This window comes from Lissotriton vulgaris, chromosome 7, assembly GCF_964263255.1.
Source record: "Lissotriton vulgaris chromosome 7, aLisVul1.2, whole genome shotgun sequence".
In the NCBI taxonomy this organism is placed as follows: domain Eukaryota; kingdom Metazoa; phylum Chordata; class Amphibia; order Caudata; family Salamandridae; genus Lissotriton; species Lissotriton vulgaris.
This window is the reverse complement of record NC_141695.1, coordinates 688,290,827-688,305,551: the sequence shown is the minus strand read 5'-3', so window position 1 is coordinate 688,305,551 and position 14,725 is coordinate 688,290,827. Positions and strand designations below refer to the sequence as shown.

At 40.6% G+C, this 14,725-nt stretch overlaps 1 protein-coding gene across 2 annotated transcripts in view; it reads left to right on the top strand.

Annotated features, from left to right (window-relative positions):
• The first annotated feature begins 3,749 nt into the window (after window positions 1-3,749).
• ERN1 (endoplasmic reticulum to nucleus signaling 1) overlaps window positions 3,750-14,725 on the top strand; it is a 673,099-nt gene continuing 662,123 nt past the window's right edge. For both annotated transcript variants that reach the window (XM_086930909.1, XM_086930908.1), the window contains exon 1: window positions 3,750-3,948. In XM_086930909.1, the coding sequence (XP_086787035.1) occupies window positions 3,889-3,948 (60 nt within the window). In that variant the 5' untranslated portion in view covers window positions 3,750-3,888. The remainder of the gene's footprint in view (window positions 3,949-14,725) is intronic.

The following is a 14,725-nucleotide window of genomic DNA, read 5'->3' as shown; positions in this document are numbered from 1 at the left end:
GGCAGTCGGCGAGGAGCTGAATCGCCTCCAAATTAGCACACACAGAGAATCTGTCAGAGCATGGCCTTGAAATGAGACAGACAGCTGTTTACCGCACGCCATTGTCTCCTCCTTCTCCCTTCCCTGGTACCAGGGTGATTTATGACTATTTATTGCTGACAAACTTATAGGCCAGTCATGGAAAATGATGCCACGAGAGAATAGTTTTGGCACACATCGCTATTCAAAACCACAATGACAACAGTCACATGTACTTAGTTTTAGACACAAAATCTCATTGCAAACAAAATGGCGGATGTGTTCTATATGAACTGATGATCCACAAAGCATTCACTGCTGCAGTGTGTCAAAGATGTTGTATTGTATTGTAAGTGCATTTATATAGTGCTTATTACCACCGACGAAGTGTCGAAGCACTTTTTCAGGGAGTAGCACGCTTCACCAGAACCCTTAACGGATTAGTAGTGAATTAGTATAGCGAAAAAGGAAAGTAATTTGAGTGGTGGATATGGTATTATGTTATTTGGATTGAGAAGGGTAGTGGAGGGATGTTTTGGAACTCATAGCAGTAGTAGGAGGCTTGGGATAAGTAAAAGGGAGACGGAGAGGGAAGGGTTTAGAAAGGCTTGTTTTGGGGGGGGTCAGAATAGTAAAAGAGGTATGAACAAGTTAAGAATGAACTAAATGGATATTTCTAGAGTTAGTGCTTTGCCACGTTTGCTGACTAATGCTATGATTTTACTCATGAGAAGATACTTATGCATTGAAACTGTAGTTGTATCTACATGGTTGACTAAATTTTTTGACATATTTTTATGTTTTGCTGTATTACCGCAAATAGTACTTCCATTGCTTGTCATTTATAGACGCTTTCTTAATATATTTGAACTACACAGTTTAAAATACTCCATGTTTTTGAATCTTGTTTCTTTGCAAAACACATGAATAAAACGTAATTTTGTAATTGCAAATGTCGTCATTTTTCTAATGTGTATTGCACCAATATCTTTAAAATACATTTCTTTGCAGGACATAATTATCTGTTTCTAACCAGAGCTGAAATTCAGAAGGCCATTAAGGTTTCCATGAGCCCATACTCACCAATCTAGTGATTAGCGAAGTTATAAACACAACCAATGCCCTCCTTTAGGTGGAATCTATAAGTGGGTGGAACACCCTATGAATATTGAGACTGCCTCAGGTGTTAGATCGAAACCTAGACAGTTGGCCCAGTATATATAAGAACCTGCTGCTAATAGATGAGAACTGGGAAAGTACATATAATGTGGATCCAGTCTACATAGCCTTGACATCAGGGACATGAATTTGTGATCTCCTGTTTACATTTATGAAGATATACATGGATATTATAGATCAGTCATTGGCTGCAGGTTTCTGCAATTTGCATCACGCACTATTTTAAGAGTGTGATTACAAGCTTCATTCCAAATTGCAGAGTTAATTTCAAGGACTGCTTCCTTTTCCCGTGCCTTTAGAATTCTCTCTTTTCTCTGCAACATCTGCACTAATATTTCATTGCACCTCCTAGTGAATTTAATAAACGTTATTTTACCTATTTAAAAAATACTACTACATGTAATAAAAGACATGAGACGGTATTGAGGCCACCAGTCTTATATATTGCGAATATTTACTATTTAGAACTTTTTGACAATAAAAAAAAAAGGTTGTCCTCAGATGAACTCTCCCAGACAGTTTTTAAATGATTCCTCCACGTGATAACGTTTTTGGTACTTCAAAAACCACCACATCAAGAAAGTTGCAATCATGGATGCTTTACTCATAAACAAGTAATCATCGCTTTTTTTTGGAAAGTGTGGCAACTGTAGTTGGTCAAAGGCATCATATTAATCTGCTGCTACAAGAATAAAAACGGAAAGAACACGGAAAATAAACATTTCAACGTCAAACAAATGAATATGAAGCTGCTGTTACAAAAACAGAAAGTACACCGAAAATAAACACCATTCCACAGTCATGAAAATGAACCGGAGACTTTTTCCTGTCCCCCCACCCCCACCCCTACCCACATGGCTTAATCAATGAAACGGATCAGAATCTGTGTGTGTGTTTTTGCGTGCAAGATAGATTCAGTGCATGTCATCTGCAGCTGAAAAGCCAGGGCATCGGGGATGAGGAGGGGGCTTACTTAATTATTCCTGGAAGCTTTGGGTTACCTTGGAAACCAGCCCGGAGGCAGCAATGAGCCACGAAGAGGAGTTTTAAAAAAGAACACGAGGTGAAAGCTGCCAGGGTCAAGAAAGACAACTGGATCCAGTGACGGCGCAGAACTCAGTGGAAATACAGCCTGCATTGCGAAGGTGCTGGTTCATCTTTATGTACAAAGTTCGCGGGCATTTCCTGATGTGTATGCTGCAGTCTCTCTGATTGGAGGACAGGTATTGGTGACGTCTCCACATTTTGATTGGCTTATTTTTCCCTGTCCTGCAATCAGAGAGGCTCCAGAGATGTAATTCGTTCGAATCCAAAACGAAACGTAAACGTTTTGGATTCGAGGCAGCAGTGAGGCAGGTGGATGCGCGACCCCCTTCCAATGACCCCACGCCCCCCCTGGGGGTCGCGCCCCATAGATTGAAGACCTATGGTGTAGGTGCAAATGCAATGTTCTTGGATTTTCGTCACAATAAAATACACTGAACATAATCTTCACAAGTTATTTACAAACGTTTAAGCTATTGCCATTATAAATTACAATAACTTTTATTTAAGTATTAATTATTTACAAAATTAAAAGCCATTGTTATTTGTAATATCAAGACATCTAAGTCACGTAAATACAACACACATTGCATTACAAATGCTATAGGTGTCACATTTGCAAAAGTTAAAACTATTGACATTGTAACTGACAAAGCTATTAATTTTGCTACTTTCAAAACCAACACATAAATAAAGTGTCATTTACAATACCAATAGCTCAAACTTTCCTAATGCGAGACCTATTGCATTTCCAATGCTTGTTTTCCATGTAAAGCACTGCCTAAATCTGTGGACAACTGACTGATTGAGCGTGAACATGTGTGCTACACACATCACAGCTTGCCACCGGCTAGGGTCCCAGAACCAAGTCTTGAGCCTTTCAGTGTGATGAGTAGCTCTACTACTACACGAGGCTTCGGAGGCAGACAGCCAAAGAAGATGGCACCAATCAGAGTGCAGGGGGTGAAGTCAAGCCTCCAGCGATCCAATTAGAATCTCAGGCACGGACTCGGGAGGTGGGCCACGACGTGCCCAAAAATAACACTCCCCATTGGTTGCTGAGAAGTAGCAGGCGGAGCCACACCTGGCCCCAGTCTGTGGCACAAACTTTCATTCTGCAATCGGAACGGCGGATTAGAAATACATGCTATCAACTGAATTATATGATTTGCGTGAGCATTCTGGGACATTGTGTTAATGGTGGAAATAATCACAGAAAGTGTTATTCCAGCCCCTGATGCGTAACAAACACTTGGCAGGGCTGGGGTAGTAAGCGCTATGTACATTCAATCAATATTAACAATTCTTGCGATTCTTAGATTTCACTACACATGGGAACACATTTCCACTGGTGAATTATTTTCTTTTTAATATGGCGGTTTCGTTTTTTTGTGTATAAGAAATTGGACACAAGAGGTCGTCCACGTAGTCCTTCTTTCGTTTTGACGCCTGAAACGGTCATTGGAAAGGGCGGGAGGTTAGGCGGGGTTTAGGTGACGTCACATGCTAGGCCTCCTGCCGGAAGCGGCAGACAGCACACTTTGGTCTGCAGTGATGGCAGAAACGTACCTGGTGTGGAGTTTCGAGGAACTAACCCAGACAGCCTGTCGGCCCCGCGCAGCACATTGAGGAGCGGAGGCTGTAGCAATGGAGGGAGTGTTGCGCCTCCAGAGGCTTATACTGGGCTGCCTGCTGATACTGTTGTGGGTGAGTGCTGCTAATGATCCAGTGAGAGTGTCTTGGTTGCGTGGGGCAGTGATAGCTTGGTTCCCTGGGCTCAAGTGACTGTCCGGTAAAGTAGGTACTATGGACGCAATATGACTGAGAATTTTACTACTGTGTTCCTCTTTCCCAATATTTCTTTTTGTGTCCTGATGTATTAAGGCAGTCTTTTTGTATTGACCAGTTGACTGATACATTTTCTGCGCAGGCACTGACGACGACATCTACTACACGAGTGCCCGATTGTAAAATATTAATACATGCTTTCTTGATGATTGCTATTCAAATTTTCATTTTTACAATGCAGGCTATACAAACAAACCAAGATCTTAAATGACCGTATGTTCGTACTAGAGGCACTATTTGAAAGTAATCTAACTATACAAACGAAAGTTGAGACAGCATGGTGTGTTGTAAATGTTATCCGAAACTCTTATGTGAAATGATATTCCTTTTGTAAATGAAATTTGTGGCAGACCAATAATCACTGCCTACATTTAAATCTCTTGTGCCTCTGCATCACTTTTTGTTCACGGACTTGGGTGCTTTAACTTAAGAAGATGCTCCATTTTTTAAAATTGTATTTACAGTTTTGGGGTATGCCAGTTGAACACTCTCTCTTTCTTTCCTTTTCATTTTTTAATTTATTTCTATTTTGTAAATAAATGTGTGTCATTGCATAAGTAAAAATTTGATTTCGATGCACATGTATCCTGTTTTAGTTTTCTATATTTAATTGTCTCATGCAAAGAATTTTGAAAACTGATCCTGGGTGTCTGTCCTCAGTAGGTTTTCCTTTCGCATATCCATTTCTTACTATATTGTAGTGTCAGGACACTGCAATGGTTGCTGACCTAATTGAGTCGGTGCTGACCTTTCATGATGTTCCTGTTAACCAAATACAATGGGTTTTGTATTCTTTGTGTTCCTTCATTGAAATTAGTTTCCTTCATTGATTCTTGGTTTAGAATAAACAAGCATTTTAAAGCAACACTTGTACACGACTAACTCCAAAATTAAGATCTGTATTTGCTTACAGAAATCATTTTGGTAGTAAAGCTTGCCCAGCTGTCTGTACTTATAATTTTTATATGCAACCCTAAAATGACTAATTTTGCTACTCATAAGTTTGATTTGTCTAAAGACATTCGATTTTTAGACCTACAGGTTGAAATTAAAGTACAGATGGTCTGCAACTCAAAATACACTTCAATAGTGAATTTGTTCATGCTTCCGATTTCGTTATCTGCTGGTGCTGAACACCAGAACGTTCCGTTGCCTTCTGCTGGCCTGATGTAACTGAAAGCATGCCACATGGAAATGAGGTTTGTTGTTTAATCAACTAGCAGTGTAATCATTTATAACATTACCAGCCATTCTGAACAGTTTGTGTACGAGACATTCAAGGTGGAACCAGCATTATGATTACCTAATGCCTGGTGGTTTTTTGGGAGTAGGAAGGCATGAGGTGAACTCCATGAGACCTGTCTGATGCATCTCAATGACCTCTGGACAGGGTTCTTGGATGCTTACTTTCGTGGGAAGTTTTGTAGAAGGGTGTGGATTACAGTCAAACCACCCTTAAAGCAATGTGAGTGAATCATCCCGTCTGTGATCCTGTAGACTTTCAAATACAATAATTTTTTTAAAATGAGAGAAATTGAAAGTGTAGAAAAATGCTCTGCAAAAAATGTTCATAATATGGAAACATTGTCTGCACCTTAAATATGTTCCACTTCTAAAAATGGCTGTATTTTTCAGTAATATATGTGACACTGTCTCCCAGCCACTGCGAGCAAGATTCTTGCTGTGTGTAAATGCAACGCTTCGAAATGGGAGAAAATTGAACTGAAAAGTTAACTTTCTTTGTATGGATTCCATAAAACTCATCATTTACATTATCTCCCATACAAGTGTTGCATCTACAAATAGCAGGCATCTTGCACCCAGTGGCCGGTAGACAATGTGCCATATTTATAACAGAAAACACAGCCAATTGTTTAAATGTGAGGAATTTTTAAGTGAAGAAACATGCTTCAAAAAATGGTAAGATGTAAAATGGCTTAATTGACAGTTGAGAAAAAAAATGACTGGATGTCTATAGAAATATTTTCTTCACTTTACATTTCTCCCATTTTAAAAAAAAGACTAGTTGTATGACAGTGTCTCTGGCATTGGCAACAAGAGTTTGCTGTTTCTAAATGGGAAACTTTGAAATGGGAGTAAATTAAAATGAAGCGTTAACTTAGTCTTTGGGGTAACTCTTCATTTTAATTTTCTTCCCTTTAAAAGCACTCAGAAGCATCATTTTGTTCTCAACCAATATCGAGTTGACAAGGGCATTTATTTAAAAGTCAGTGTTTCAGTTTTTCACGTCTGTGCCCTGAGCCATAAATGTGACTTAAGCACTCTTCATTATTGGACCTGATGTCTTAAGCCTGAATATAATAATGTAAAGTAAACATAGCCTTCCCTTAACTTTAAAGGGAAAATATGACCCTCTGCTTATATATAATAAACTCGAGGCTGTGAGCTGCTCTGAGAGTGTCTGTGAGCGACTGGTCGGAGAAACCTGGTCTAGAATTAAAATGATTGAAATGTTGAGAATGGATGAATTCTACGGCCTTGAGATCCTCCAGAAATGCTAAGGATACTTCCTAGATAAACATGTTTGTAAAGGTGTAGGGCTGTTAGATGTGGCAGGCAACTGTTAACGTAATTCTGTCTCCTGTAGAAAACATTGTTGACCATTAAGACTGCAATGATGTAAAAGTTTCTGGTCCCAAAAGTGAGGACTGCTTCTAGGTGAAGCACCACTTTCAAAGACATCAGAGAAATGTAGGTCGGTCTTGAAAGAATGACATTTTCAAAGAGAGTTTGATATATGAGTAAGACCTATAAGCCAATCAAAATCCTTGTTGAAAGGAGGGGTTTTAATTGTTTCAGTTGGTGGAGCCAGTGGCATAACGCACAATGATAGTGCCCCTTGCAGAACGTGACCAGGGCCCTCTAAGTCTCCCATGTGTTAGAGCTATTCCTTGGGCTCAATTGCCCTCCCCCTTGAAGTGTTGTCCCCCCCCTTGCAATGCCTGTGAAACTGACTGCTGGAGATCTGGCAAGGGTATTTGGTAAGAGACTGTCCTGCTGATAGATCAGTCCAGATCTGTAAAAAGGGCTATGACAGATATGAAGTGATTTAAAATAATCTCCTTGGCTATTGGAAGCCAGTGGTGATAATTCAGATGAAGAATCAGGACCATCTTGATCCACGGTCAAGGTAAGATTGTTTGTCTGTAAATAGTGGTAAGGCTGTTTCTTTCCCATGAAGGGGACTATACCCAGATTGAACCAGGTCAAGAAGCTTATTGTTCTTCATAAAACGTATGTGCTGAACTTCATGTTACAAAATTATAGCAGGGTAAAGTAAGAAGGATATTGCTTAGGATAGAGATCAGCAATAGGATTTTTCAGAAGGGGGATAACTAAAGCACTTTTCCACTTTGCCATGCACACTGTGGAACTGAGCAATGAAATATGGAAATCCGTGAGGACCAGTGCAGTAGTGTCAAACATTTTAGGCAAAATGCATGCATACAGGACAAGGAGCAATAACAGAATATGAGAAAATAGTTACAGTTCGAGTATAGAGACCATATAAATAGAAAAAGTAATTAATCTGCCTTAAGTAAATTCCAAATTACTGATAGAGTAATGGGATGCTGCTGCCAGTGTATAAATAGCAGATGTTTTCTCAAACAAATAAAGTAGAGGAAAAATATATAGGTGGAGTGTGTGTTCTCGATGTAGGAGTTGCACAGGTACAGCATGTGCATGCTTGTGAAGGTTGGCATCTGACCTTATCTCGATCCCTAGAAGCTTCATGTAAGGATTGAGAATATGGAACCATGTACAGCACCAAATAACATTTTGTAACATTCTGAGTTTACCTATCAAAGTCTGACCACTTCTCTCTATTTTTAATGTTTTGAGAAGTAAGCAAACCACCTTGAACCTGAAAGGACATACATTTCTATGGCATGGGGCTTGGCTCCTCCTGGTACTGTATATCAAAAGCTGCTGAACGGCCAATAGCAATTACGAGGCTCTTGGATTAATGCCTCTGTACCTAGAGGGGCAGTATTAACTGCAGCACTGGTAGTTGTCAAGAGAAGAAAGAAGCAATAGATCATGCCTTTGGGATCTATTAGCGTTGACAGTGCCTTGTGGTAATGGTATACAACATTGAAAACAATGCTTTGAAGCATGGTAAAAATAACTAAAAAATAAAAGCGAAATAAAAGGCGTGGTGACGCTTTTGTGTTATTTTGTTGGCATTTGAATGCCTGATGATGGATGCACGCGCATCTGCCATCACGTAAAATAGTGCATGCGTCGCAATGACACAACACTTTATATATTCATACAGGGTGATGTTGTGATATGTGTGTGTATATATAGTTAGAGCCCACTACCCTGCACTCAGCACTTTGGGGACTCCATCCAGCAGCGCCAGGAGGCGCAGACGCCTTGTCTTGCTCCAGGAAACACATAAGAGCTGCTCCGGGCTCCTGCGGTGCCGGACGCGCTCTGACAAAGCCCGGGCGAAGGGTGTGCCCGTAGCAGGCCAGAGGAGAGTGGACTGGGCCCTTTGGATTTGCCTCCCGGACCATACTCTGCTATTGTTCAGGATAATTTTCTTTGCGCTTATATTTTACCAAGCAGCGCAACCATGCCTCTTGGGCCGAGCCTTCTACAATCCCCTAGAGGACGACATTAAGGTGACCTGTAAGTGCTATTTTTGCTGTTCTGACTGTGTATAAAAAGTCAGCATGTTATAGAAATACTTTTTAAGCCACTTTGAGTCCCGCTTGACTATCCAGCGTACTGTACCACTGCATGGTCGTGGTGGTATTTGAATGGACCGGGGTGTCTCTGCAACTTTCATAGCAAACTTTAACACCATCGATGCTGATGCTATTCTCCTCCGGTGCTGTAGAATTGGAAATCCCATTGTTCATGACGAGCTCAGCTCGTCATGAGCATCGATGGGGTTAAATAATGGGGTCTTACTTGATCGCCTGCAGACCTGGTTGGAGGAAGTCAAGGTTATGAGCCCCCTACAAGCTGGCTTAAGGCAAAAAACCTCCATTATTGACTAGATTTTTAGGCTCTAACTCCTCTATTGGATATCCGTGCATGTGGAAGGTGGTAGTCTTTACCTGGTCTTTGTGGATCTCAAAAGTGCCTGTGATTTGGTTCCTGAAGATACATTATGGGTGGTATTGAGTGATCTGGACGTCCCCCCACTGTCTTTTGAAGATGCTGAAAAGACTGCATGATGGCAGCTATGTCCAAATTACGTACGGGAGGAAGGTGGAACTTGCGTCACCCATTTTAATCAATAAGGGAGCCAGACAAGGCTGTGTGCTCGCCCCTACCCTGTTTTGTATTTACATCAACTTACTGGTAGGTGCTCTGAGTTGACTGAAGGAAATAGATGCCCCCAAGCTAGCACACAAGTCAATTCCATCAATGATGTTTGCAGATGACACCCTCGTGCTATCCAAATCTCCTATGGGCTTTCAGAGAACTCTTTTACAGGTTTTGCAAGTTTTGTAGACCCACGGGGCAGGAGATCAATATACAAAAAACAAAACACATGGTCTTCAACCCGGTTAGCTCAACTCGTCCCAACCCGCTTATGAATGGTATCCAATTGAAGCTGGTATCTGTTTTTGACTACTTAGGTCTTACTCTAACTGTAAAAATGTACTGGGGGGCCCTAAACCGATAAGTCAAACCTCAGGTTGGCTAAGACCACTGGAGGCCTGGCCAAGTTTTATAGGAACTCTATTCATGAGCCTGTAGGCCCAGTTATAGAGATTTACAAAACCCAACTAAGGAGTGCTGCTTTGTACGGGGCCGAACTTTGGGGACATTGTCTCCTAAAGTACATCATCAAAATCGAGAACCGCTTCTTTAGACAGCTGTTCGGTTTACCGTTGAGCGGCGCTTATGGGTGACCCCTGAACTGGCCGAAAATAGGTCTGAGCTACAAGAAATACTGAGTCTCCCGGGTATAGCCACACTGGCTGGGTTCGTACCTATCAGGGAAGGTTCTGTACTATAGGCAGAGACAATCTATGGAACGGGCCTCCGGAGGACTTATCATGCTCCAGACGGAATTTTCCCAGATGTTATCCAGAGAGCAGTTATACTAAGACTGGTTCTTAAATAAAATACAGATCCTACTTGTGCTTGGAGAAATACCACTTGTTACAATATCTTCAAAGCTTCATTAACGACCAAGGACATGAACTAAATTTTAAAGAGACCACTATATTGTGATTTTCACCTTGTGACTGGTGATATAAGTTAGCCTGTGACCGCCTCTCAAGCCAAGAAAACGCCCCGATTAGGAGTTAAGGCTATACATACATACAAACTTTAAGATACTACTTGACAACTGAGGCCTTATGCATACCGCTATATAGAACACTGGTCACATCCATCGTGAGGTCAACTTTAATTATAACAAGCCCTGAAGAAGTCCCCTGCGTGGGACGAAACGCGTTGGCTGTGTGGTACTCCATTTTTGCTGAATAAAGATTGAAAGATTGAAAGATTTTTTTCTTTACAGATTCAAGATGGAAATGAATTCAAATAAAGTAGTGTGAAAGCACTGTTTTTAGGGTAGGTAGGCTGGAGCAATTACAAAAAGAAAATTCAAAAAGGCCCGTTGTAGTGTTTGGGGAAAAAAGGAGCGGGTAGGAAAGCAAAACAAAGAAGGGAGAGAGCAATACAGATGGCAGAGGAGAATAATGCGAGGGGGTGAGCAAAATGGGCACGAGGGGAGAAGAACATGAGGGAGAGAACAACATAGCGCAGTGGTTGGCAGAAGCACATGAGAGACAGCAGTAGTGTGTGGGGGGAGAAGCGCACAATAGAGAAAACTGGAAACCTAGTTGTCTTGGAGTGCTTAACTAAAAAGAAAAAAATAGTTCCCTAAAAGTGAGCAGTGGAAGGCTACGGTTTAGCTAAATAGGATTGTTAAGATTCTTCGATGTGGGAGAGGGACAAACGCAAGAGGGAAGGCAAGCCATTAATTAAGAAGCAACAAATGAGTAGCAGTTAAGCCAGCCAATAGTAAGCAGTGGATGGGCTCTGAGCCCACTAAGTTCCCAATAGGTCTTTCATTCCAGCCAGCTTACACCCGTAGTTTTATTAGGGTACAAGCATTGGCAAATTCAATAGGTCTCACATTTAGAATGTAAGTTCCAAGCTGTTGGCTTTGCCAATGTTTATCTCTAAATATTTCCTTAAAAAAAGTAAAAGAATAAAAACATTTAAAAATACTTGAGGAAAAACAAGCACCTATCTTAAGGAATCTCAAAAATCTACAATGAATTCAATGTTTAGTCTTTATAAATAGCATGGTTTATTTTTCAAATTTCACTCTTGAAACTCTAAACAGAATTTAAAAAGAATGAGGAGGTGTCCGAATGTAAAGGGAACACTTGCCAAGACCAAATATACTTTTCAAAGGACTTCATCCGTTTAGTCCTCCATAGTAGTCCAGGGAGTAGTTTTATGGGCCTCAAGGAGAAGTGTCATGCTAAGTACACCCTCTGCTTCAGACATCAGCTGAGTGAGTGCATCAGAGGATCCTTCCCTCCGTGCCAAATTAGCCTTTGTCTGCCAAAGCTTGTGCTTTAATGTAATATGTGGAATGCTTTATAAAACAACACTTAAAGTCGGCTCTTCAGCCATACCCCAACAACAGTATCCCTGTTGATGTTCTTTTACAGATACGCTTGGAGTGGTGGGGCAGAGCAGCAATTCATGCGGAGGTGGGTATTTGAGGGGCAGAGTTAGAAAACACATGCACCCTCACGGAGTGCTGAATGCAAAGGAAGAAAGTAGTTCCCTAACTGTGAGTGGAGGAAGGTTACAAGTCAGCCAGTTAAAAAGATTTTAAAGTGCATTTGCTCTAGGGGAGGGACAAACACTAGGAGAGGAAGGCAAACTATTGAATAAGAAGCAATCACATGAAAGTGATAAAGCCAACCAATTGCAAGCAACGGACCGGCTGTAAACGCTAATTTCACAATAGGTCTTCTACAACCAGACAACTTGTGCTCTCTGATATGTAAGACCTAAAACTGGAGCATTTCGAATTGCAGCACAGTTCATGGCAGAGGGTATGTGGACCAGGTATAATTGCGGGACACTTGGACACGGTATGAGCATAGAGCACTGGTAACGCAGTACAGGTCACAATAAGGGTAAAAGTTTGCCAGGAGTAACCACTGGAGGGGTATCTGCGGATGAAATTGAGAATTTAGGGGGCTGGAAGGCAGGTAGTCACTAGCTACAGAGAATGGGGTACTGATAACCACAGCACAGGTCATGCTAACTCTCCTCCCTCTTTGACCCCAGTAAGCAGACTGTGAAAGAGGAGTAACGATCCCGAAGGGGCATCAAATGGGACACAATCTGTATGTCTTGGGTGCATTACACTAGATCTTGAGAGCAACTGGAGCTGAGAAGAATTGAAAGAAAATCCAAAGATGCAAATGGAAACTAAGCATTTCTCAGCAGTTTAGTAACTTCAACAGCCCTGATTCAATGCATATTCCCACCACACGCATAAACTTTACTCTGTAAGAACGGTAACTTACTGTTACAACGCAACTTTTACGTCGTAATGCTGTTACAACGCAGCTTTTACAACGCTGGTTCCATTACATCGGATGCTATTACAACGCAGGATTTTACATAGCAGATGCTATTACAACGCATACCATTACATCGTAAGTATTGGTAAGTATATAATTTTTTATTTTATTTTATTTAATATTATTTAATTAATTTAATTAATATTAATTATAAATTAATATATGTATTTGTTTTTTAATATTATAAATTAAATATATTAATTTAAGTAATTTTTAAAATAAGTATGAGTATAGGAGTATATGTTTTGGGGTACTGAGGTATATGTTTTTGGGTATAGGGGTATTTTTAGGTTTTAGGGCTGGGTTTGGGTTTTGGGGTACAGGGGTATTTTTAGGGCAGGGTTTGGGTTTTGGGGTACAGGGGTGTTAGGTTTTAGGGCAGGGTTTGGGTTTTGGGGTACAGGGGTGTTTTTAGGTTTCAGGGCAGGGTTTGGGTTTTGGGGTACAGGGGTGTTTTTAGGTTTTAGGGCAGGGTTTGGGTTTTGGGGTACAGGGGTGTTTTTAGGTTTCAGGGCAGGGTTTGGGGTACAGGGGTGTTTTTAGGTTTTAGGGCAGGGTTTGGGTTTTGGGGTACAGGGGTGTTTTTAGGTTTTAGGGCAGGGTTTGAGTTTTGGGGTACAGGGGTGTTTTTAGGTTTTAGGGCAGGGTTTGGGTTTTGGGGTACAGGGGTGTTTTTAGGTTTCAGGGCAGGGTTTGGGTTTTGGGGTACAGGGGTGTTTTTAGGTTTTAGGGCAGGGTTTGGGTTTTGGGGTACAGGGGTGTTTTTAGGTTTCAGGGCAGGGTTTGGGTTTTGGGATACAGGGGTGTTTTTAGGTTTCAGGGCAGGGTTTGGGTTTTGGGGTACAGGGGTGTTTTTAGGTTTTAGGGCAGGGTTTGGGTTTTGGGGTACAGGGGTGTTTTTAGGTTTCAGGGCAGGGTTTGAGTTTTGGGGTACAGGGGTGTTTTTAGGTTTCAGGGCAGGGTTTGGGTTTTGGGGTACAGTGGTGTTTTTAGGTTTTAGGGCTGGGTTTAGGTTTTGGGGTACAGGGGTGTGTCTAGGTTTTAGGGCTGGGTTTGGGTTTTGGGGTTCAGGTTTTTTTTTTAGGGTTTATTTTTTTTAAAGTACGACTTTAATTAAATTAATTAAATAAATTATAACTAATTAAATGTATTAAATCAAATTAATTACAATTTTAAGATTAATTCAATTATATTATTTAAATTAATTAAATTTAAATAATTACTATTATAAAATTTATTAAATTAAATTAATAAAATTATATTAATTTAATTAAATTACATTAATTCCTATTTAAAATTAAACTTATTTAAATTATATTAATTACATTTTTACAATTATTTTAATTATATTAGTAAAATAAAATTAATTAAATTAACCTAATTACATTTTTAAAAAAAAGTTATACTTACCTATACTTACGATGTAATGGTATGCGTTGTAATAGCATCTGCTATGTAATATCCTGCGTTGTAATGGCATCCGATGTAATGGAACCTGCGTTGTAAAAGTTGCGATGTTACAGCATGCGTTGTAAAATAACGCGTTGTAACATCATAGATCCGTAAGAACGTATCTGACAAGAAAAAGCTTTGCCCATCCACCATTGCACGCATAAACTAACACCTCCATCATTTGCATCATTGTCTGTATTGACTATTTGCCACCCAAGTGCTGCTTTATGTGCTGGATATCAGCTAATTCCACACCCTCTCTTCATCCCTCTCTTTCAACCATTTCTTAATAATGTGTTCCGCACTTTAGGTGTATGTTGGTTGTGCCCTTTATTTAAAACCTTCAGTGAAGTGAAGTTCCACCCTGCACCTGTAAAGTTCACCTTTTGGTTATGAACGTTTCTCCCTCCGGCTCTCACCTGCGGGCTTGAGGCCTGCTCGCTCCAATGCATCTGCTCTTTGGCAGCGCTTACCACTACTGTACCTACATGGCAAATGTTTAACAATTGATAAATTCACCTGTAGCCCAAAATACAAATAGAAAAATAACCTCGTGTCCCCAAAGCGTCTCG